At 39.1% G+C, this 22936-nt stretch overlaps 1 protein-coding gene across 4 annotated transcripts in view; it reads right to left on the bottom strand.

Annotated features, from left to right (window-relative positions):
* Positions 1–22936, bottom strand: part of LRRC20 (leucine rich repeat containing 20) — a 654368-nt gene that overhangs the window by 293358 nt on the left and 338074 nt on the right. For 2 of the 4 annotated variants that reach the window (XM_088475705.1, XM_088475702.1), the window contains exons 5-6: positions 19391–19426; positions 17593–17775 (exon numbers count right to left, since the gene is read on the bottom strand). The exons of 1 other annotated variant lie outside the window; for it this stretch is intronic. In XM_088475705.1, the coding sequence (XP_088331831.1) occupies positions 17690–17775; positions 19391–19426 (122 nt within the window). In that variant the 3' untranslated portion in view covers positions 17593–17689. Of the gene's footprint in view, positions 1–17592; positions 17776–19390; positions 19427–22936 lie in introns of those variants that run through there. One more of the 4 variants, XM_088475721.1, reaches the window with a different exon arrangement.

Genomic DNA, 22936 nt, shown 5'->3' with positions numbered 1-22936 from the left:
GGCAATTCATACAGATTCCGGTGAATATGCCTCTAAGTCTTAACAATAGCAGTATGTATTTCTCATGAATTGTTCAATTCTTTAACTGTATGGGTCCCTAAAGCATTTCCTAGTAAACTACAATATTACATGGATCTATTGCCCTTTACGTAAAAAATCCTCAAGTTAAGTATCCATCCTTTTCGATTTGATTTTAGGTGGGACACTATTCAGACATACTGTTGCAAGAGATTATTGAACCATGTTTCATCCACACTGATCCTGGATACCATTAAAAGGGCAGTGGATGCTTAGCTTCTGGCCAGACGTGGTTACTCCGGAATACTAAACAGGACTCAGGATACTACAAGTAAGGGGGCCCCCATAATGTCCCATCAGTTTACCATGAGTACACATCAGAACTGATGACCTTATTCGTTACCAGATGTACGCAGAGATAATCATACACAGTAAGGCTGAAAGAGTCTGTCTGATTAACCGGCTATCTTTACATTTCACATTTTGGCATTAAGGACTGCTTTGTTCAGTCCTGCCATGATTTTAAGATATATCTGAGAATATTTATTTTTGAATATATACACTCATAAAGGAGGATCCGTGAGAGGCAATTACATTGCACTATTGAGACATCTACATATGCAAGTTATTCCTCTCTCTATACGGGAGGAGACTCGGCTATTTTTGGAGTGCATCTATATGGACACTGGCGTTCAATACTACTCAAATGTGAATACCATGAATACACAGAGTGAAGTGAGCCAATGACTGCATTGCATGAAAAAAATTTTTTACTAGGGAAGGGTCACCTCTATATATTATTATTTTTGCCGGACTCACTGTGATGATTGGTATTATTCAGAAGATTATACTCAGAATATGTGCAAAGGATTCACTCCTGTTTTCAATCTATTAACGGGATTTTGAGATCAGTGATACTATTATCTGTATTATCTGCAACATTGTTTCTAATTGTTATTATTTAATTGATACTGTTTTATTATTTGTTTATTGCTTATTTTTTATGTGATAAGTGGAGGAATTTAAGCGGGTTTTAATAAATTTATTTTTCGATATTCTTTTAATTTGGATTAGCTCCTACACAGACAGCACTTTTACATTATAGTTTGTACCTACTTAATTGATATACCCATTGGGTTTTGATACTGCGGTGGGTCATTATAGTGGTAGCGTAGACTATGTTTTATGTTTATTGCTGCTGAGATTGCAAACCTACACAGTTTGTTTTTAGTTTTTGCTGTATGAATACCCTTAAATTGCTAGAGAGAAATAATCGCTGTCCAGACAATAATCGTGGTTCCAAAGCACAAAAATTCGTATTGCATTCAAAAAGAAAGGTACACGCTTTGATCTAGCACAATTAGCGCAAAGGCAATTAAATACAGAAAATAAGATACAGCCCAACACATACATGTGCACACTGGTCCCAGCATACACTCATCAGTCCAGAAGCCTGTGGTCATCCAAGAAGAATGGCTGTATTTTGGGATCAGCAAGCAGGCTATATACTTTACAGATCACAGATAACAACAATGTAGATAGACAAACATAATTCCATTGGTTCTTGCTCTTGGTCTTTGTAGTACTCTGTAGTTCACAGGACAGTTCATATGTTGTCACTAGGGGTATGTCCCAGTTCCTCAGATGTTGCTTTGTGTGGTTTTCCCGCCAAAGAACAGGTTTAAACTAGTAAAAAACACTTCATACAGCTTTACATTCTAACCACTAATTTCATACAGTTCATATCTTGCGCACGCATGATGCGATTTCCTTGCGGGTTGAACCGGAAATCTGCAAATAAACAGTGCTTTAGAATGGTACCAAAGATGATATGTCTACTAGCTTATGTACCTTAAATATCGTATACCTTACATTTCACAACATAAGAATTCGCTAGTAAAACCTCTAATATTAAGCTTTTAATGTGGAGGAACCTTTTTATAAGTTTTGGTATATGTAAGTGTGAGAATATTGTGTAAAGTCGCTAATATGCGTGGTGTGTATGTGTAGAGTGCTTTGATAAACAGCGCAAAAGTGCGCTGTGCGTCTTATATATTTTATGTTTTATTTAATGTGCGTATGGGGTATGGTAGGACTTTCAATAATATGCGGTAGCAACTCAGCCGCACGACGCTAATAATCTAATAAAGCATTGTACTCAATGGTTTCGTGCTGATGACGCAAGATGGCATCGTCAGGGGCAACAAAAGATGGCATCGCCCGATATTAACTTAAGATCTGGTCTCAGCCAATCATCCGGCTTCGACAGCTGCAATCACTAATTAACCCTACATGAGAGTATTAATATTGGGTACAGGAGCCAGAATATAATAGATTTAAGTTACGATTTGAAAATGTGTTTCATTGTTAAAGAAATGCTGTTTGTGTTTTAAAAGTACAGTTTTCCGGAATTATTTTAAAAATATTTTCATTCATGTTTTTATCAAAGGCGTGCAGGTGGTGTAGACACTATGGGTCCTGGAGAGGTGGGGGTTCTGGTGATGCCAGATCATCCCTTCCACCCAGAGAACTACTCTGCTCTCAAAAGATCAGAAGCCTCATATGTGTACATGAGTCAACCCATTCATGCTCAGAAGAGGCCCTTGCTGTTTTTTTTCAAAGCAGAGCAGTGAATTTGGAGGTTACATCATACTACATACTACACAAATTTTGCTCTGGGTTCCAGCAATGCACTATTCTGTCCCTGGTTGCTAATATTCACATCTATCCTTTTTTCTCCTCCAGGGTGAGCTGTTCAAGTCTTTCCTTATAAGTTTTGGTATGGAGCCCATGCAACATATTAGTAGTCCAAATTTGTTTTTATTTTGTTAAAGTTTTTTGCAGATAGTGCCTCCAGAACTGTACACTGTAGTAAATGTGTCTTGCCAGTGACCTACAAAGTGGCATTATAACCTCCCTCTTCCTGCTACCGAAATGTTTTCCTATACAACTAATTATACTGCTTTTTTCCCACTCCTTAACTACACTGCTTGATGATCCATAATATGAAACTCAGGAATTTTGATGAAACTGATCAGCTATTCTTCTTTATGTGCTATTTATCAGGCACAGTATAAAAATATCAACAGTAAGTGTATATTCTGAATTTTTATACCTTTTTTAATGATTCTGAACATAATTTGTGTTTTCTAAATGAAATATTTGCAAGCACTGTACAATATTTTATAAGAATTAAATTGAAAATGTAAGGTTTGCCTTTTTCCTTCTTTAAACAGGTATCTGGTCTTTAGGTCTACAGTAAAAAGGTAGACAATGTGTAGGTAGACAATACAAGTTAGACAGGCAATAGGTCGACAGGGTCAGAAAGTCGACACACTAAAGGTCGACTAGTAAGAAGGTCGACACTTTTTTTTGGTTGGTTAGGTACTTACTCTGACAGTGAGGGTTAGGCACTTACCCGGATGGTTAGGGTTAGGCACCAGGAGAGAGGGTTAGGCACTTACCAGAGGGTTAGGCACTAGAAGGCACCTACCATGACAGTTAGGATTAGGCACCAGGAGGGAGGGTTAGGCACCAAGCGGAGGGTTAGGGTGAAGATTAGGGCTAGAAAAAAAAAACACATGTCGACCATTTCTGAGTTGACCATTTGTGTGTCGACCTTTTGTCCATGTCGACCTTCTTACTAGTCGATCTTCAGACCGTGTCGACCTATTGCCTGTCTAACTTGTATTGTCTACCTAAACATTGCCTACCTTTTTATTGTAGACCTAGTGATCCACACCCCTTTAAACAAACCCTTAAGGATTTACTGATTGTTTGGTGACACTAACAAATATTTAAATTACTACTGTAACTCTTATTAATAGAGATGCTAGTGAATGTCAAAGGTTTGCTGTGACTAAAAGAGGATGTATATCTATGTGTAGCATAACTCAAGCTCCTATTTTCCAAAATCAGTCATGGCAGCTTGATTAGTGATAACTGAAGGTGAGAATAACTGCATTCTGTATATAACAGCAAAATCTGTACCTGAGTAATAAATTAAAGAGATTGAGTGCTGAAATTAAGTGTACCTTATAAAAACATCCAAAGTCCGGGACACAGCAGGTGACAACAAAAGGTTGATTTCCTCTATGAACGCATGCCAGCCGGTCTCAATACCGACAGCATAATCCCGGTAAGGGATCTAACATAGGCGTCTAAATGCCGACGCCTATGTTAATCCCAACAGGATGCCAGACCGATCGTCCAATGCCGAGGGTAAGTATGTATGTAGCTTGGGATGGGGGGTAAGGGTTTAGGGCATGCCGAGGGGGATTTAGGGTTAAGTACCCCCCCAGGGAGGGTTAGGTTAGGAGAAGGGGGGGTTAGGTTTAGGCAATAGGAAAGGGGAGGTTAGTATTAGGCACCCTCCCTAGGAGGGTTAGGTTTAGGGTGCAGGGAGGGGGGGATAGGTTTAGCCACTTATGACGGAGAGTTAGCCACTAGGGGGGAGGTTAGGGTTAGGCACCCCAAATGGAGGGTTAGAGGGGGTGAGAGGTTTAGGAATACTTAATTTACCTCCGCTGTTGGGATCTTGTGCATCAGGCTGCCGGCGTTGGGATTTGAACCGCCGGGCTGACATCCGGTGGTCAAACATACCCATTCCATTATTGGCGTTACATTACCACAGAATCTGTTTCCTGCTTTTTTATTTTAATATCCCATATGCATTATTTTAAGCATGAATTATTACATGTATCATTGCACACTTTAGTCTAGTCCTTTATTTTCTCTAAATCACTATGCATTTGAATTACTGTTTCTGGATTAGCAATCTTGTTGCAAACCTTTATAACATCTACAAAAATAAGTAATATCACTAATGAATACATTAAGCAAAGGAGGAACCAGTACTGATCCCTTAGGCATTCGACATGTTACTAGACCAACCACAGAGCTTAACCATTGACTACATCACTCTGCACCCTGTCCTTTAGCCAAAGCATTATAGATTCTACAATCTCTGAGTTTTAAGGTCCTGCACAACCTTTAGAATTAACAGTGACTTTTAGAACTAGACTTTCTTACAGATATGACAAGTCAACTGCAGAAATGTAACATTTCCCTGAAGGGGAACAAAAAACCTTCTCCTACATTCACTTGTTGCAAATGTTAAAAAATACATAATCCAGATGCTTAAAATATATAGTCAAGTAAAAGCTGATGACTGTGTTACCACTGCCCACGTGTGAAAGGCCCTAAATTCTGACATCTGTCAACCCAAGCACTGTGTAAGCGATCACATTGACATGCTGACAGTGCTAAAGATTTTTCTTAAATTAATTTTCTTCACAAAATTGACCTGAAGCTCTTCCTGTCATTACTTACTAATCCATTACATTTTGATTTTGGAAATATTGGTATTATTTGTGAGTAGTTTGGCTTGATAAAGAACCATTTTGAGTAATCATTTATTCATGTGTAAAGCACTTGAGGAAGACAAACTTAATCATGCAAAAAGAAAACTGCAGTTCCTGAACATGGAATGTCATGTCTGTCAGAAATACAGAGTCGGTATATATTACCCCCCAAGTGCCTAAACCTAACCCCCCCATCCCCGCACCCTAACCCTCCCACAGGGGTGATTAACCCTAGGTCCCACCGGGAGCCCCGAAACCTAACCCTCCCCCACCACGGCTGTCCACACCAGGCTTACTTTGGTATGCCAGGCGTTGGGCTCCCGGCGTAAGTCTAATGACAGGCATTGGGAGTTCGATGTCTGTCATTAGTACCCTGCTGGGATTTGACAGTCGTGAAGCCGGCAGATCAGCATTTCGACAGTCGGCTTCCTGACTGCATCCCCAGAAATACTGTATGCAGCATCCAGTGCACAGCTAATCAAACATTTCCTGGGTAATGTAGGATGCAGAATGTTCATAAAGCACCACTTCATTTTCAAGATTTCTTTCCATTTCTGTGCTGATTCATAGCAAGTCTGTGTCTGACTTTAAATTAATTGTTAATGATCATATAATCTTGTGTTGTAATTATCATAACTCCTTATAACCATAATCACTCTAAGCTTCCAATTCATCTCATTCCCCATTTCCCTACACTTTGTTCGATACTTATGAACATGCAGAAATATTAAATATATTTTTATTGTACAATAAAAAAATCTTCTATTGCCACAATAAAACAAGACAAACTTGCTGAGGCAGCTGAGTTATGCCCAGCTTCTTTGAGATACTGGCTGATAGCCTAAGGGGACTCTGGCTTCTACTTCTACATTCCTAAAGAAAAACAAAAATATGAAAGTAGAAAAAAAATAAAAATATATATATTTTTTTAAGTAATAGCTAATTTTTTTACTACTAATAAACAGCCTCATATGCAGTTCTTTTGATAATCGGTCTCCCGAGTATCCATGGTCACGCAGGATGAATGCCTGAAATAAGACATCGAAGTCCTGTTTTGTGTGCATGGGATTGCAGTCACTGACAGCTACAAACCACAAAAATGACATGCCTACATTTTTTGCAACATAACCCATTGTCTCCCCCAAATGGCTCTAAACTGGCTCTAAACTGTCAATCATTCTGCAAATAAAAAGTCACTGCTTGCGACTGTGGTAAAATACTTTGATACATACAGTGTGTGACTCAGATGCATTCGCCGTGTACCGATAAACGCAAAAACATCAGCATAGCGTAATACCCTGAATCAGGCCCAAGAACTATTAATGGCTGTCAAATGAGGGTGCCAAGTGTATATGTGACAGTATGGGGAAGAGGAATCTCTTGTAATGTTTTCTGTATTGTAGGAAAATATTGTCAGAATACCTCCCTTCTTTTAAAGTGGTTTCCCCTAAGTTAATGGGATGTGATCTTCCCCCATCTCTCGAATTACAAGTTTTCTGCAGTGTAGGGGTCATTGTATGGTGATCACCAGGAAAGAACTTCCATTGTTTGAAAGGGAACTTTGAAGATGAAGGACATTGGGTAAATTCAGTCCACCCCCTCAACCATTCACCAGACTATACTTGAAAGTAAACCCCAAGTCCTCAGGGTCATCATCAGGGATTGCTGTGATGATGTCATAATAGTGAAACTGTCTCCCCAGCTCCCCCCCAGTAGTAATTACAAGTGGGTCTAAACTCTATGCTAAGTTTTTAACTAATTTACAGCCCTGAAGTCAAGTTGGACTCTTCAGCATTTACATGTACATACTGAAAATAAGTGACTCATCCTTAGCACTAAATGGGTTAAAAATACTTATAATTGAGTCTTTTTAATGCGTTTTATGTCTGTGTTTTAGATGTCAATGCTTTCAATATCAGCATCAATGCCATAGTGAACTCATTTTTTTTCAGAAATATTTTTTTTCAAGATCACTTTGTCTTGTCTGACAAAATTAGAAAATACAAAAAAAGTCACTTCAATCTAGAAATGTATCTAAGGATCAGGGCTGCCATTATTGTGAAAAGTGAGAAGTAGTTGTAATCATGTAACTGCCTATACACTGGCACCTGTGACATTGCAGAGCTCCTAAAAATAAGAAATTCAGATAGCTGATAAAGAAAGCTGTGAAATACTGTATCTCCTAAATTATTCATTTTATAGTAGCTAACTTTTTTAGATAAATATCATTTGTTTCCTGAAAAAAAAAGCTTGCATGACCTGAAACATTGGTTATTTCTACTGGAACAACAATGCACACTTTTTTAAGACTGTGAGGGGCTGATTCAGCATTGTACGCAAGTGTAATGCTAAATGCAGATTCCCAATTATCGGGAATCTGCATGCACGCAGGACCTGTTCTGCACATGTGCAGAATGGGACCTGCATGATCGCATGCAGCCCCTGCCTGATTGACAGGCAGAGGCATTAAGAGGGCAGGGACGGCCAGCATTCCCAAAAACAGGGGCGTGTTGCCCCAATTATAAAGGAGAGACAAGGCCAGGATCTATATCCATGGATGCAGGGGTCCTGGCCTCACAAGCCCGCCAGCCTGCGAAAGCTAAGGCTTACTCAGCTGGCTGGCGCCTGACTCCAACGAATCCGATGGTTGTGGCGGTTATCCCAGCCTGCGATGTTGGTCGCAGTGCTGGGATCACAAATGCAGCAGGGTGTGTCAGACACCTCCTGGTATATTTGCATATTTGCAAGGACAGAATTGCAAAGCTGCTTATGTGCAACTTTGCAATTTCGTCCTCTGCTGAATTAGCCCCCGAGTCCAGGGGTGGATAGGCCGTACATTTTACCGGGACGTCCCCGCTCGGCCAAGGCGACTGTGGGGCTATTTGAAAATTGCCGGAAACCCGCCACTTATAACAAAATTGGAGGCATTATATACTGGGCCTAGGGGCCTATTCATCATCACTTATTTTTCGCAAGACTATGGGAAAATTAACATTTTAACATACTTTTGTAAAAAATAATCAGTGTCATGGTCATTCATCAAGTTCTGAAAAAGCATTTTTTCCAGAACTTGATGGTGTTACTGAACACAACTCTGAGATGGCGATCAGCCTCGGATAATCTTCACAGGCTGCGGTTTACACGGGAGCCTGTGTAGAAATACCTGCCAGCCATAGCAGAAGGATCTAAAAATCCATCCCTGCTGTGTCTGCACTGCCGAGCTGCGAAGGGAGTGCAGACACCTGCGGAGGGTACATGGGACACCCGCGGCGGGGGCATGGGACACCCGCAGGGGGTAGCGGACACCTGTGGGGGGGTAGCGGACACCCGCAAGGGTGTGTTCAGCGGACACCCCTTGCCCGAATCTGACACCGGAGGTGCCGGGGGGGGAGGCGAGACAGAGCTGGGGAAGAGAGAGGGAGGGAGAGACATGCAGCAGTGAGGAAATCCTTGTGTGGATACCTCACTCAGCTGTATGGGGAAAAGTATCACTTTTCCGAAAGCTCACTCCGCAAAGAGAGCAGATTTTTGGAAGTGATACTTTTGTTAGGGAAGCATGATGAACGCCTCCAAAACATCTTTTAAACTAGCAAGGAGTTTAAAACATAATTATCACCAGTGATAATTATGTCATGATGAATACAGTAGGTCCCATAGACTTAAAAACTCTCACATCTGAACAAGGGAACCCAGGAGATCTCAGTTTGGGAACCTATAGAGAAAGATCTTTCTTTACAAACTTATTCAACCCTATAGCTCTTTACTGCAACCCAGCATGATTCTATACCTTCAAACAGCAGATAATATTGTACGGTTGCGGATGGGATATATGTATTTGGCTATATACCTATAAACACATCTAATGCTTCTCTGCAATGGAAAATAAAAAGATTGGATTGATATCAACTATAAAAGTTCCTGAAACTTTCAAAGATTAGTCCTGCATTTAAAAGAATAGACATTTTACAATAGATGATAGTTATTTTCTTGTTGTGTATATTCAGTGAACAAATCAGAAAAATTATGTGATAAATTGTAATAACCCATGAGTGTTTTATATGTACTCAAAAGGAAAGAAAATAATATTGCAGACAATTCCTAGATGGCTCACTTTCCAACAGCATCTTTAAACATAAAGGAATATATAGGCAGATACAAATAATTCCCTTCATTTGAAATGTATGGCCTTGTGGAGATCATTTATATTGCGTGCACCCAGGGGCTTTCTGAAGCTCTATGATTACATCAGGGCAGAATCAACACAGAATGAGAGTGACATTTTCTCAATTTCTCTTAATACTTCAAGTGCTAGATTTTATGGCTGGTAATAAGGAAGCAAACTCACATACCCCACTAACAGGAAAAAGCTTCATTATTCAAAAATCAGTTTAAAAACTGCTGATTATTTGAACGGTTTATTTATGTATTCTTGGACTCGGACAAATATATTTTTTGTATAGAGGATGGGGAATATATTACATTACTTCAGTTGAATACTGAAAGACATTCACTATGCTTTAAAGCAAAGGTCTGCAATGTGGGTGGGGGGGGGGGGGGCACTTAAGATCTAGTAAATGGCCAAAAATAAAATATTTAGGATTTATAATACCTACAGTATCAATAAAAATGAAATGGTATTTTTTGTAAGAACTTTGAGAAGCAGACAAATACAAAAGTTACAACAACCTCTTGATATAGATGCATTTTGAGTGGGTAAAGCTGAAAGATTAAAAAAGTCAGGATGATAAATAAGCAAGAAGCTACTTGGATCTCATAAAGCCATAAAATGACTCCTAAAACAGAGCAATAACTAGACATTTAAGAATGCTGTAAATAAAACTGAAATGACCTATGAGAGTCTAACTTATTATACTTTTCTTCGTGATGGGCAGGCAAATAAATTAGCGGTCTGTTCACTGTGCACTGAGACAGATCGGGTGGTGTGTTTATTTCTTCTTCTATGGTAAATTACAAAAAAGTAGTACATGAAGTATAAATACTCTGTGTGGGGAAAATTGATTATACTCACCTCATGCGCAACCTGTCAACTACACCAGGACAATAATACAAGTCAAGGGATATTCAAGGGAAGCTGCTTGTAAAAGGGTCACATGGGAGAATCTGATGGCACAAAAAGAACATGTGGAGGGGGTTCATGATACTAGAGAGGTATGTGGGGGGGTTGCTGGCACAAGAGGGGCATCCGAAAGGGGCTGATAGCACAATAAAAGAATTTTGATGTGGCAGAGGCGCAAGAAAGGCATCTTGAGGGGGCAGATGGCACAAAAGGGGCATCTTGAGGGATTATGGCACAAGACGGGCTTCCTAAAAGGGGTTGATGGATTGGTAGAATTTTGAGGTGGCTCATGGCACAAGAGGGGCAATTGGAGGGGGGTGATGATACAAAAGGGCATTTGCAAGTGGCTGATGGCACAAAAGGTGCACTTGGGGAGGTGACCATTACCCCCTCTCCTCCTTTAACATTTTTCTTACATGCTCATTTGGTTGGTTATTCTGACTTCCTTCTTCTTAACCTCCTATTCTTCTGTCTTTCCTCTTTATTTTATGCTCTCTCTAAGGCTGTACTTTACCTTGTTGTGACATCATGACATCTCATTCACCAATGATGCATCACTCACTTGCACCATTAGTCAATGGTAGAGGAATGCTGGGGACAGTCAGGATCCACTGGCATATTAATTATCGTGGCATGCACCCAACACTAAATAGAGGGCTGGCAGGACTAACATAATGGGCCAGGAGCTGTTGCAGTGGCTGTGTAAGCCCTGGTGCATTGCATCTTGAGCGACGGCATTACAATCTGGTTGACAGCACCAGCTGCACCTACATCGCTACATCCTTCAAAAACAATAAAAAGGGACAAGTGCCTACTCTGTTTGCAACATAAACAGCTGTAAATTAATCCATTAATTTCAAATTAGAGGTTTTTGAAGCATCTTCTCTAATTCACAATTTTGTTAAATGCCAATAGCTTATTGTAGCTTGGACCTGTGGCAAATTGTTTGAATCATCATACAATCAAACTCTACTACTGTAATATGCACTGTGCAGTCCTATGAAGTTTGGAGAAATTCAGCCACATAGAGCCAATAGAGGAAGGTAAGGTGGGAGACAACACATGTGTGCCACATATGACTGTAACTATGTACTAAACAGCCATATGCTGCAGCACTATGGCAACAGGCCCTGTGCAAGTCACTGAAAATAGAAATATATCTGCCCCCTGTCTCAAAGCACCCATGCTCACTGTGCCACAGACAGTGGAGGGGCTAGAGAAAAGGGCCTAGAGGGCCGCATATGGCTTGTGTCATATTTTGTCTGCCCCTAAATTAAAGGCATGTACTAGTGGGGATCCATTTATTATACTGACACCAGGTTCAAAATTTAATGTGGTACCGACATTAAGTGTAAAGCATGCAGTAAATATAGCATGTTGTCTCTTGGTTTCATGCCCACTTTATATAACCATGTTCAATTTTGTAAATAGGACAAATATGTCATGCCTAAAGTGGAAGGGCATAAAGTTACTCTATACCCACCTTCACTATTATTGTTATTTACATTTCTGTTGTATTGTTGGTCAGTCCCACCTCAATTTATGCCACCCTGACAAGCCTGTTTTATTCTGTAAATTACCGCTAAAGTGCAGAAGACAATTATATGGTGCAGTCCTTAATTGTAGATAGATGGGAATTACCATAGTAAAAGATGCATGCCACAGAAAGTTTATTTTGTAGATTTTTATTTCAATTTTATTTTAGATGGAATAATATGCAGTCATTTCATAATTATATTACATGTTTTTCTTGTAAATGATAATAATTTCAGCTATAAATTAGAAGTGAAATTTATGTTAACAAAGATGACAAGTTCCCTATATAGCATTTACTTTTAAGCTTTTGAAACTTACTGTAGGCAACAGGTCGAGATTGTCAAACCAACCACAATTCTGCTATAATTTTAAATTGTATTCATTTGATCCTACAGATTTAAATGTGATAATGATGTGCTGGCTAAATGTATGTACAGCCTTATAGAAAACACGTTAATTTACTGTATCAAACAAATACCTAATTGCAGGCTTGTGTGGTGTAAACATTTTTTTTTCAATAATAAAATTAAAATAATAAAATTGTTTTACAATCTTCTCCCATTTACATCTCTTACCTCATCTCCCTTCACACTCTAACCCACCCACTTTGCTCAACAAATGCATGTCGCCTCTCCTGTCAACTAATTAATTCCTCCCACCTAAAAATTTTGCCCATGCTGCTCCCTTTCTCTGCAACTCTCTCCCTTCTCCATATCAGACTATCCACCTCTCTACAAATCTTCAAACAGGCTCTCAAGACAGACTACTTCATCAAAGCCTTCCAGTTCTCTTCCTAACCCACTGCTACATGCTCCTTCCTCCATGGTCTATCCCATCTATGTCACGCCTGTTTGTTTGCCCCTCCATTTTAGAAGAGCAGGGTTCTCTTCCCTCATGTACTTTTCCTTACTTATACTTTCATCTACTCCTTACTCCCCTCAAGGGCACCTAACCCTTCGTTCCTTATGCCCAGCTGCTTATTTTGAGTATTTTGGTCACTTATGCAGCAATGTATATAAACCATGTCCTTGTCCTGTATTGTATTATACTGTAAGTCACTGGTTTATTTGTTCACATATTTGTTTATGTACTTTTTAAGGCACTGCTGAACACTTGTGGTGCCATTTAAGCAAATAATAGAAAATGGCGTGTGGTCCCAATGATCCTGACTGCAAACTGCTTCTACCTGTGAATCAGAAGCAGCTTGTGGCCAGAATCAATGGTGATGGCAGAGCCAGATTAAATCCATGGCATATGCCATGGGCCCCTACCAAATTAGCTGTACTTACTTTCTTTATGCCTCTGCTTTATCTCCAACACACTACCATTGGTCAGGCCTATCACTATGCACAATCCCAGAAAGAGACAGTGCAAGTAAATGTGGAACACTTTTATAGAGACTCTCAAAAGTTCCTCTTCTGTGCCTCTGCCCTGCCAATTTATATGCCACTTTTACTATCCGTGCTTCTTTAGCACCATTTGTGGGATGGTCTGAGGGGCACATAGCACAAGTCAAAAGTGTGGGGTGCTTGCTTTAGGATTTACTTACAGATCCACTGGACTGGTTGGAGGTGATGGTTGTTGGTGGTGGGCTCAGGAGGCAGGGAGCCCTGTCTGTTTCAATTATACTGGGACCCACCATTTCAGTTGGCAACCTTGCAGATACACTGTAGTTATGTAGTTTTCAAGTGTGGCAACCAAAAAAAGTTTGTGTGGCCAATAAAACATGAATGTTCCAACCCAGGACTAAAACTGATAAAACCATTTTCAGTGTTTTAATGTAACTGGCACTTCTGATCTACCTCCATTCATGCTCCTTTATTATACTGAAGGGCATGACTTAAAGTCCAGATCTTCGCATAAATATCTACATGAGCCTGGAAAAGCCTGAGAGTTACTTACGCTGACTGTCAAATTCCCCAAGTAAATCTGCAGTCTAACATAATGTGATAAACACAAACACATGGTCCCTAGGCAAGGCGGTCCAAGCATGATGTTCACATTATATGCAATAGTGTACTGCTTAGTCATTATTTTTAAACTCTCAACCACTATGTTCAAGGGTCATTACATTATTTGTTTGCTATTGACAAGATTAACATTAATAAACTCTTCAATTGTTTTACTTCCTTCCCTGGTGTCTTGGAAAGGCGATTGTATATGCTAGGCATCATTTTGTACTATTCCTCTGTGATATCTATAAGTAAACCCAAGCGGTGGTGTCTGCCATGGCTTTGTAATATCAATATGATGCCATTTATATTATCCTCCCTCCTGCTGTCTAAAGTAATAATGGGGTCCTGAAGTTTAAATTTTTCATGCACCATTGATTAGAGAATTCAGCAGTGGGAGTAAGCTCTCTATAGTTAAGCAGCTTAAATATCAGCATGAGGTTAGTGGTCCAACCAATAGATGGTCTAGGATAATTTAATCTGTCCTACCAATTGAAGTTACTGACAATTACATGCTACACTGACATTACAGATTTCTAGGCAGCAAAACCTGAAAAATTCTAAATATGTTAATTTAGATGGTAAGCTAGCTTATAAACACACTGTGATTGGTGGGGTGCCTAGAAGCAATAAACATTAAAAATGGGAGCCACATATTGTTGGATTCAGTGAATGGAATTGGATAACCTGATAAGAAAACACAAAAGAGCTACATATGGGCATGCAATATAAGAAACTAAAACAACCACCTTGAATCTTTTAATATTTAATGCACACAAGAAGCTTTGGACATAATGTTTAAGAAATCTCTTAGTATCTTGCATTGATCTTTATAAATCATTTAGCTCAAATAGACTCTTTTATTAGCAGTGACGTCCTCCCAAATTCCTTTATACTAATCTCCTTTAAAACTGAGTTTATTTTATCTATTGTATAGACCTATTTGCATTAATTCCTAAATGGATCCCAACAAGTGTCTATTTAATGCTTATATGTAGACAAAAAACCTACACAGTTGAGCGAGCTGACAATGTAATAATGATATTGAGAGACACACCTGATTCAACTAACAGTTCCCTGTGACCTTGGACAAGGCCATTGGTCACAGTAAATAAAACAGAAAAATTATAAAAAGTTTGCCTGTAAAATTCTGTGTACGATATTTTCTTTATTTGTCTTCTATAGTTACTCGTAGTCAGTTGTGTTTTAACACTTACATTAAAGAATGGATCCAAAATAGCAACCTGATTTACAAACCACAAAAAGAAAGTAAAAAAAATATATCTACAGATGAGTAGAAAGTTTAAGTGTATTTTCAAAAATGCTGTAAGTCTGACAGGCAACAACGGGGACCTCAACTTGTTGGCATTTTGGGAACATAGTGATTTGATTGGTGTTGCTGAAACATTATTGGATATTCACAAGATGGGGTTGTTAATATTCATGGATATGCTTAGACATGGTTGTAGAATTGTTCTGCTGAAGAGAGCAAGAGTAATCCCAAAATATATTTAATTATATATCAGTAATAAAAACAAAGACCAAACATGTTTTTCTCCCAAAAATGGGTAGATGACAAGGTAGATGGGGCAAATGCAATGCATTTCTATTTGGCGAAATGAGAAAATTTTTCTGCGAGATTGCTAGGGAATTGAAATCAGCAATCTTATTTAAAGGCAAAACTGCAGCTTTAATTCCCACGTCAAATTTATCCAAAAAAATTACTAAAAAAACCTAGATTTACCTTAATATGTTTATAATTTATCTTCTTCAGTGTATGCAAACAAAATGGTGCTGAATTATCATCCTATTGACACAATACTCAGCATAACTAATGCTGATAGTAGTCTTGGTTCAATAATGATTTTACAAAGTTTTGTGTAATTAAAGCACAAATTTAGATTGCTACAGTATATACTGCAGATAGGGAGATGTTGAGTCCGTACTGAAATCTAACAAAATAGAACACACATGTCTATTGTCATTAATCCCAAATATAAAAGCATGTTGATCTAGGAGAGCGACTGCCAATTTGAGCAGTGGCATCGCTATGGGGGTGTGGGCCACACCGGGTGTCACCAAAATGACGGCTGTTCCTCAGTGAGGGTGCTGCAGTATGACATTCTCCTGCAGCACTCTGCTTCCGTCAGAGGAGGAGCTGACATTGCAGCCAGAAACTAGTCTCCAAGGGCAGCCCAGCATCACCAGGGATGCTGGGCATGGCCCTGGAGGGATTTCCCATGAAGCCCCTTTTAATAGGCCACACTCCTTTATTGGGTGGGAGGTCATGAGGGATACAGAGTGCACACCGGGTGTCACCAGACCTGGTGATGCCTCTGTGGTGTCAGGAATAAACATTTTCACACTTAAGGTTGCCTTCCACTGGCCCATCAAGTTTGAATTCAACTATTTCAATGTGAATATCTGCACAGCACTCAAAGATGACAGTAATGCCACAGAGGGCTTGATGTATTATGATTATAACTGAACATTCTCTTATTAAGCTTTTATAACACCTGCAATGATATAACTCCCCTTCCCCTAGCCTGACCCTAACCCTCCCTGTGGGGGTGCCTAAAAATAACCCCCTTCCCCCACGGCTAACAGTCAATGCCTATCTTCGTTTGGGTTTGCGAGCCTTGGGATTTTGGTGTCTGGCTAAAGATAGGTGTAGGTATTTAGATGCTTATCTTTAATACAGAGTCAGGCTTCCAGCATCGGGATTCCGACATACGACATTCCAGACACCGGTAAATAAACCTGCATCCTGGAATGACGGAGTGTAGTTACACTATTGAAAGATATTTTTCAGACCCCACACACCACCACTATACATATGGGAGATTAACTGTGCAGTATGAACATGTTTAAATATATACTCACAAGGATCACCAGATATTAAACGGTGATCATTTCATATTATGGATAGATCAAGACCTGGATGTAATTGGACAGCAGACATCATGGCATTCATAAAAACTGAGCTGCGGCAGTGACTTATATTAACGCCATCCATTATAATTAAGTCATATAGTACAGTATATATTCCTATTACTGATCAATAAAGATTGGGAATTAATTACTATATTTGTGATACAAGGTTATGGATATGTATGTATTATACTTCAAGTATATAAGCATAGTCATGTGAATTTTTAGGAGATGACAAGAATAACAATTGTCTTTAACTGAATATATGTATGTGTCTTCTGCAAACTTCCTACCTATATCTCTAAAAATCACAAATAGATTTCAAAATATCAGATATATATTTATCTCTTCCAGTTCATGAGGTGCTCGGTATACAAAATTGCTACAAGAAAAAGCAATTGCTGCAGTAATACAATACATCTGGTAATGACAATTGCAACTATGTAATTACAGTTATTACAACAGGTATTGCTGTAAAATAAATCAGTAATCTCTTTGCAGACTTGTTGGATATTAAGACAAGTCTCTGTAATAAACAGAATAACGGCATAGTATTGGGATGGCAATAAGGTGTAAATTTAAACAGCATTTCTTTGTAACGATAAATTATAACATAACTTATAACATAACAATGATAAGTAATAAACAGACAAATAATTGAGGAGACCCCTTGGTTTTTATCTTAATTCACAATTTTTATTTAAAGATTTTTATTAAATTTTTTGGTTTTAAGTTTATTTCACTTGCTTGAGCACATACATTTAATCCTTTTAATAGATTTAAATAGAGGTTACATTTTAAACTTTTGTCAGTCAGTGTGTATGTGCACCAATAAGGACTTCTTTAATCCAATTTCTTTGGAAACTGTGTGCTTGACGTGTATTTCCCTGGTTGCACCCTTTATGGAATATAATAATAAAGATATTTGAATTATCATATATTACATACTAGGAGGTGTTATACTGGATTATAGATTAATAGATGAACAAAATTCAAGTGCAATGAGATCATTTCTTTCTCTGGAGTTAAAACCAAATTATCATACTTGCAGGAGTTAAACTGGCCATATACTTGAACAACTAGTTGGCTGGATGGAAAGATAATCGGGTAGTGTGTAGGACCAAATGATAATCGTTCATAGGTTCCCACACATCAGAAAACAGTTGAAAGTGGTCAATCCTACTAGTTCAGTCCTGGCCAACCTGTGGTGAAACTATACATCCCAGCATGCCCTGCTACAGTTTTAGCATTCCCTTTTAGCAAAACTGAAGTAGTGCATGCTGGAGAGCCACAGGTTGGCCATTCCTGTACTAGTTGGATAAATCAAACCTGTTTGGCTTTTCCAAATAGTCTGAAGGATAATCATGCTAGTTTAGGGGGAAAGTTGGTACCTTTTACCCCAATCGAACGATTTAAAGAATTAGGTGAACAATGACCGTCTAACTCCACTCTCCTCCCCATACAGCTCAAACTGTTCACACAAAGCTCATCATTCATCCTGTGTGATTCAGTCAGACCCAGTGGCTCCTTCCAGCTGCTCTGGACATTCTGGACAGTCATACTATGTCAGGGGCACCGCGTCAACAGTTAATGTCCATGTCTTTATAATAAGTGGTCAAGAAGATATTTCAAACTAATCCTATGGCACTAAATGTTCTCTCCTTCAAGCTGGTCATACACATGTTGGCAGTACATTACTAGTACTTAACTCCACAGGTAAACTGTTGGAAAGTCAGTTCCTCAGCATAAGACTAGTGGTTTGCTTTACACTGTGCAGTGTTATGGTTGCTGAGCATAAACTATTTACAATATACTGTAAGCTGCATTTTACTTCCAGGATGTGGCTTGAATAATGCAGTCCAGCTCACATTTAGAGTAGAATATCCAATGTAATACTGCCTTCGGGAGTAAGGGTGTCACTGACCACATATTTCCCCCCCAAAATAACTTGACTGTACTGCAGAAAGGATAGTACCCAAATTGTAGAATTCTTAACACATACTTGCCGACTTTGCTGCCACCTCTAGGAAGAGGCAGCCAAGTCAGTATAGCAGGGGGTGTGGCAGCAGCTTAAGTGGACATGTAGGGGGCATGGTGGAACAATTGCAGCATTATGGCCCCGCCCCCCGCTATGCAGTGCTAAAATCCCAGGCATTGGGTATTGTAAAATGCATGCATTGCTTTGATGACACAATTAGGCGTGCATCATATCATTTCCCCCCCCACGTACCACCCTCTTGCGCTCAGTAAATGAACGGCCGGCTGGGAGCACCACCCAATTTTTGGGAGCCTCACAGCTGTTCTGGGAAAGTAGGCAAGTATGTCTTAACAGCAGTCTGACTGTGGTGGTTCTGCTGAGAACGAAACATCATTTACCCAATATGAGAACACGGAAATCAGCATTTTAAAAATTAATTTATAAAGAAAACTTCCATATAACATTCATACTTTAAGAAATATTGGATCGCATGTAGTAAGGGGAAAGCTGCTGCATCTACAGCATAGGCACCTACTTTGTATCGAGTCATCACAGTGTACTTGCACTTGTCCTATAGCAGGTAAAAAATAAAGATGCACCTTACAGTCGGACATGAACTTACTTGCTTGTCTGAGGGAGTCACATTTGCATGCACACTCCCTTACAGAACTGCCTACATGACAACACCCCTTCCCACGTTTTAAATGGCACTGGAAAATGGAAGCAATGCAAGGGCCAGTTTCCTACAAGTGCTGGAACCAAACTGTCACTGACAGTTTCCAGTTCCAATACTGTGCCCAGAAAACATTTGATTCTGGTCCCAAGGACCTAAACTATATAGGTATGATCACTACGAAGCTGATTCAGAGCTGCATGAAAGACAGTCACAATTGCACATAGCTAAAATGGGATATTCATCCATTCGCCACTGAACACACATCTGTGATGCTGCACCATCCCTTTGAACCCACTTGTTGAAATAACCAGAGGCGTCACTTACCTCTGTGACACCCGATGCGGCAGGACTGAAATGCTTTGCGCGCCATAGGCGCGCTCCAAAGGGGGCGTGGCTGTGTGAAAGGGGCATGGCTTTACCTGCGAAGCCACGCCCCCTATGTGTGCTGATCCGGGAGGTGTTAATGCCTCCTGTTCTCGGCACACAGTGGTTTCCCTCAGCGCTCCTGCAGCTGCTGGGGCAGCCCACAATCTCTCCCCTTCCACTCTCCATGTCACGGTGACACCATCCGACGGAGTGACACCAAAACAGCAGAGCAGCTCTGCTATTTTGGTGTCACCCCCTTGGATGGTGTCACCCAGTGCGGCCCGCAACCCCTAGTGATGCCAGTGGAAATAACCATCATGATTATTAGCACTCACTTGCACCAGCACTATACCTGGTGCATTAGGTGAAACTGAAATCTCTGAGTATGCTAAACTCTGGATAGTGCACAATTAGGGCCTCACTCAACTTAACAAATGTGCCAATGCCCCACAACATTACCAGTTAAGCTAATTCAGAAACAAGTGTTGATGCCATTGAGAAAAAAAATACGACATATGTGCTCCATTACAGAGCATATGTAGTGCTTCTAAGATACGTTCGCAAGATGAGTTTGCATGTAACTCTAAATTGGCCCCTATATAACCCAATTTGCAAAGGTATCTCTGTAGTGGGTTCACTTTTGTTGCCACTGTGACTGCTATAATGGGGACAGGGAGTGAATGGGTAGTATGGAGTAAAGTGGGGTGTGGCTGTCAAGGCAGGTCAGAGCCAGTGCAGCTCTAAATAGCATCTTAGCAGTATAAGATGCTCATCAGGTCTATATATTGCTAGCTGGCAAGCCAATTGCTTTGGGAAATATTACTGAGAACTATATATATATATATATATATATATATATATATATATATATATATATATATACACATATACATATATATATATCTTTATTTTCCATAAACACAAATCATGAAATAAAAACATAGTGACAGTATCTTTTGGCAGCACATTGGATATTTAAGATTATGGGAGGAATTCAATTAAACGTGAAAACCCGCGATGTTTTCACATGTGCGATTTTATTGACACCTAAATGCGTATCGTGCAATCCTATTCCTGGAGTTATCGCACATGTGAAAACTCCATTGGCAAAAACCGGTGAAAAGTTTTCACCATATCAGAACAGGTGAAAAAATGAGCAAAATTCCTGTATTAGAACTGAACTTTATAGACACAAAAATATACTAGCACCTATTTTAATGTACCCCCAATTTAACAACAGCAATTATTATAATTTTTTTAAATATTGCTTTTTATCATTTTTTAATACTTATGAAAATATACATATAACAGCCATATGACAATTTTATGTCAGTTAGGCTTTTTATGGGGTACAGACTGCTTTCCCCAAAATGTGCTGTACTTTTCGCTGGTTTCGCCGTGCGCAGTTTTCACATCTTTTTGAATAGGTTAAGTGCAAAAAACAGGAGTGCACATTGCCAAAAGACATGAAAATATCACACCATAACTGGCGAATAGTGCGATAATTTCTCCAGTGCTAAGTTTTTGTTTTATCGCTGCTAACTGAATCCACCCTTTAATGTCCTGAAAACAAAAATATGTATAATATGTAAAATTTGTATGGTGCTATGCAATATACACTAGAAAATTATCTTGACTGACAACGCCAAAACCTAAAAGTTTGCTCTGGTCATGAAGACGAATTCCATTTGATCATTAAGGGTTTGTTTACACAGTGCAAACACAAAAGGAACAACGAGAAATCTGAAATATTATTCTCCACTCTACATTCAGATAAAGGCCTTTGCCTTATCACAGGCAGGGCTATTAGCATAAACTACCAAAAGAATTCATGAAACTTTGTCCAGAAACATTTCCATTTCTAAATAGACAAAATGTAATTAGCCTCTATATTTTTGACCTTACAGTGCAAGTAGCTTAAATGTGCTTTTTAATAAATGCAAATTAGGGCAAGGAAACACTTTAATTGAATTGAAAATTCCACAGAGTTTACAAGACATCAGAAAGCAGGGCAATACTGACAGTAATAGGACAGGTCTGAAATATGAGGCAGCTAAATAACAGCATTAGGTGCAAGACTTACTTAACTTTCATACAAGATCATCTTGTTTTTACATAAAGGGGTTCCAGACTATAGACAGACAGTAATTAGATAGACACCAGATGTTAGACAGTTAATAGTTAGACAAGGATAAAAGTTTGACACAGACAAAAATCAAACTAAAGTTATGTAAAAAGTTCGACAGGTACAAAAGATCGACAGGGTCAAGAGTTCGACATGAAAAAGATCAACATAAAAATGGTCGATACATTTTCTTTATTTTGTTTTTTAGGTTTAGGGTTAGGCACTTAATGGAGGATCAGGCGCTTACCCCCATGGTTAGGGTTAGGTACCAAGGGGAGAGTTAGGGTGAAGACTAGGGCTAAAAATAACAAAATAAAAATTATTGTCGACCATTTTTGTATCGACCATTTTCATGTTGAAATTTTGACCTTGTAGAACTTTTTACATGTCTAACTTTAATGTGTCTGACTTTTGTTTGTGTCTAACTTTTTTCCCTATTGACTGTCTAACATCTGGTGTCTATCTAGATATTGAAATGCTCAAGAAACCTTAGAGTGATCAAAGGGACGAAATTAATTATATTCATAGTATACTGGAATTTAGCCAAATGAAATCAATGTACATATATAATCAGTAGGTTTTACATATATTAATACAATTAACATTAAGGAGCACTCCATGCTTTTTTGCAGTTGCTTTTAGGGATCTTAATGTATTTATTCATATCCATGAATATTCATATACACTACCCCTCCCTTGGTAGGAGTGCAGCCTGCCTCCAGAACAACCTGGTTGATCCTGCCAGTAACATATGCTTGTCTCAAAGATTAAGCCATGCACATGTAAGTACACATGACCAGAACAGTGAAACTGCCAATGGTTCATTAAACTTTGGTTGGATTTATTGTACTGTTATGTACCACATGCAACACAGTAAAAGCTGCCTCTTAGAATACTGTGAATAAGTAAAACAG

This window comes from Taudactylus pleione, unplaced genomic scaffold (genome assembly GCF_031769625.1).
Source record: "Taudactylus pleione unplaced genomic scaffold, aTauple2 ptg000016l, whole genome shotgun sequence".
NCBI classification, from domain to species: Eukaryota; Metazoa; Chordata; class Amphibia; order Anura; family Myobatrachidae; genus Taudactylus; species Taudactylus pleione.
The sequence above is the reverse complement of the archived record's forward strand: the minus strand, read 5'-3'. Positions and strand labels throughout refer to the sequence as shown.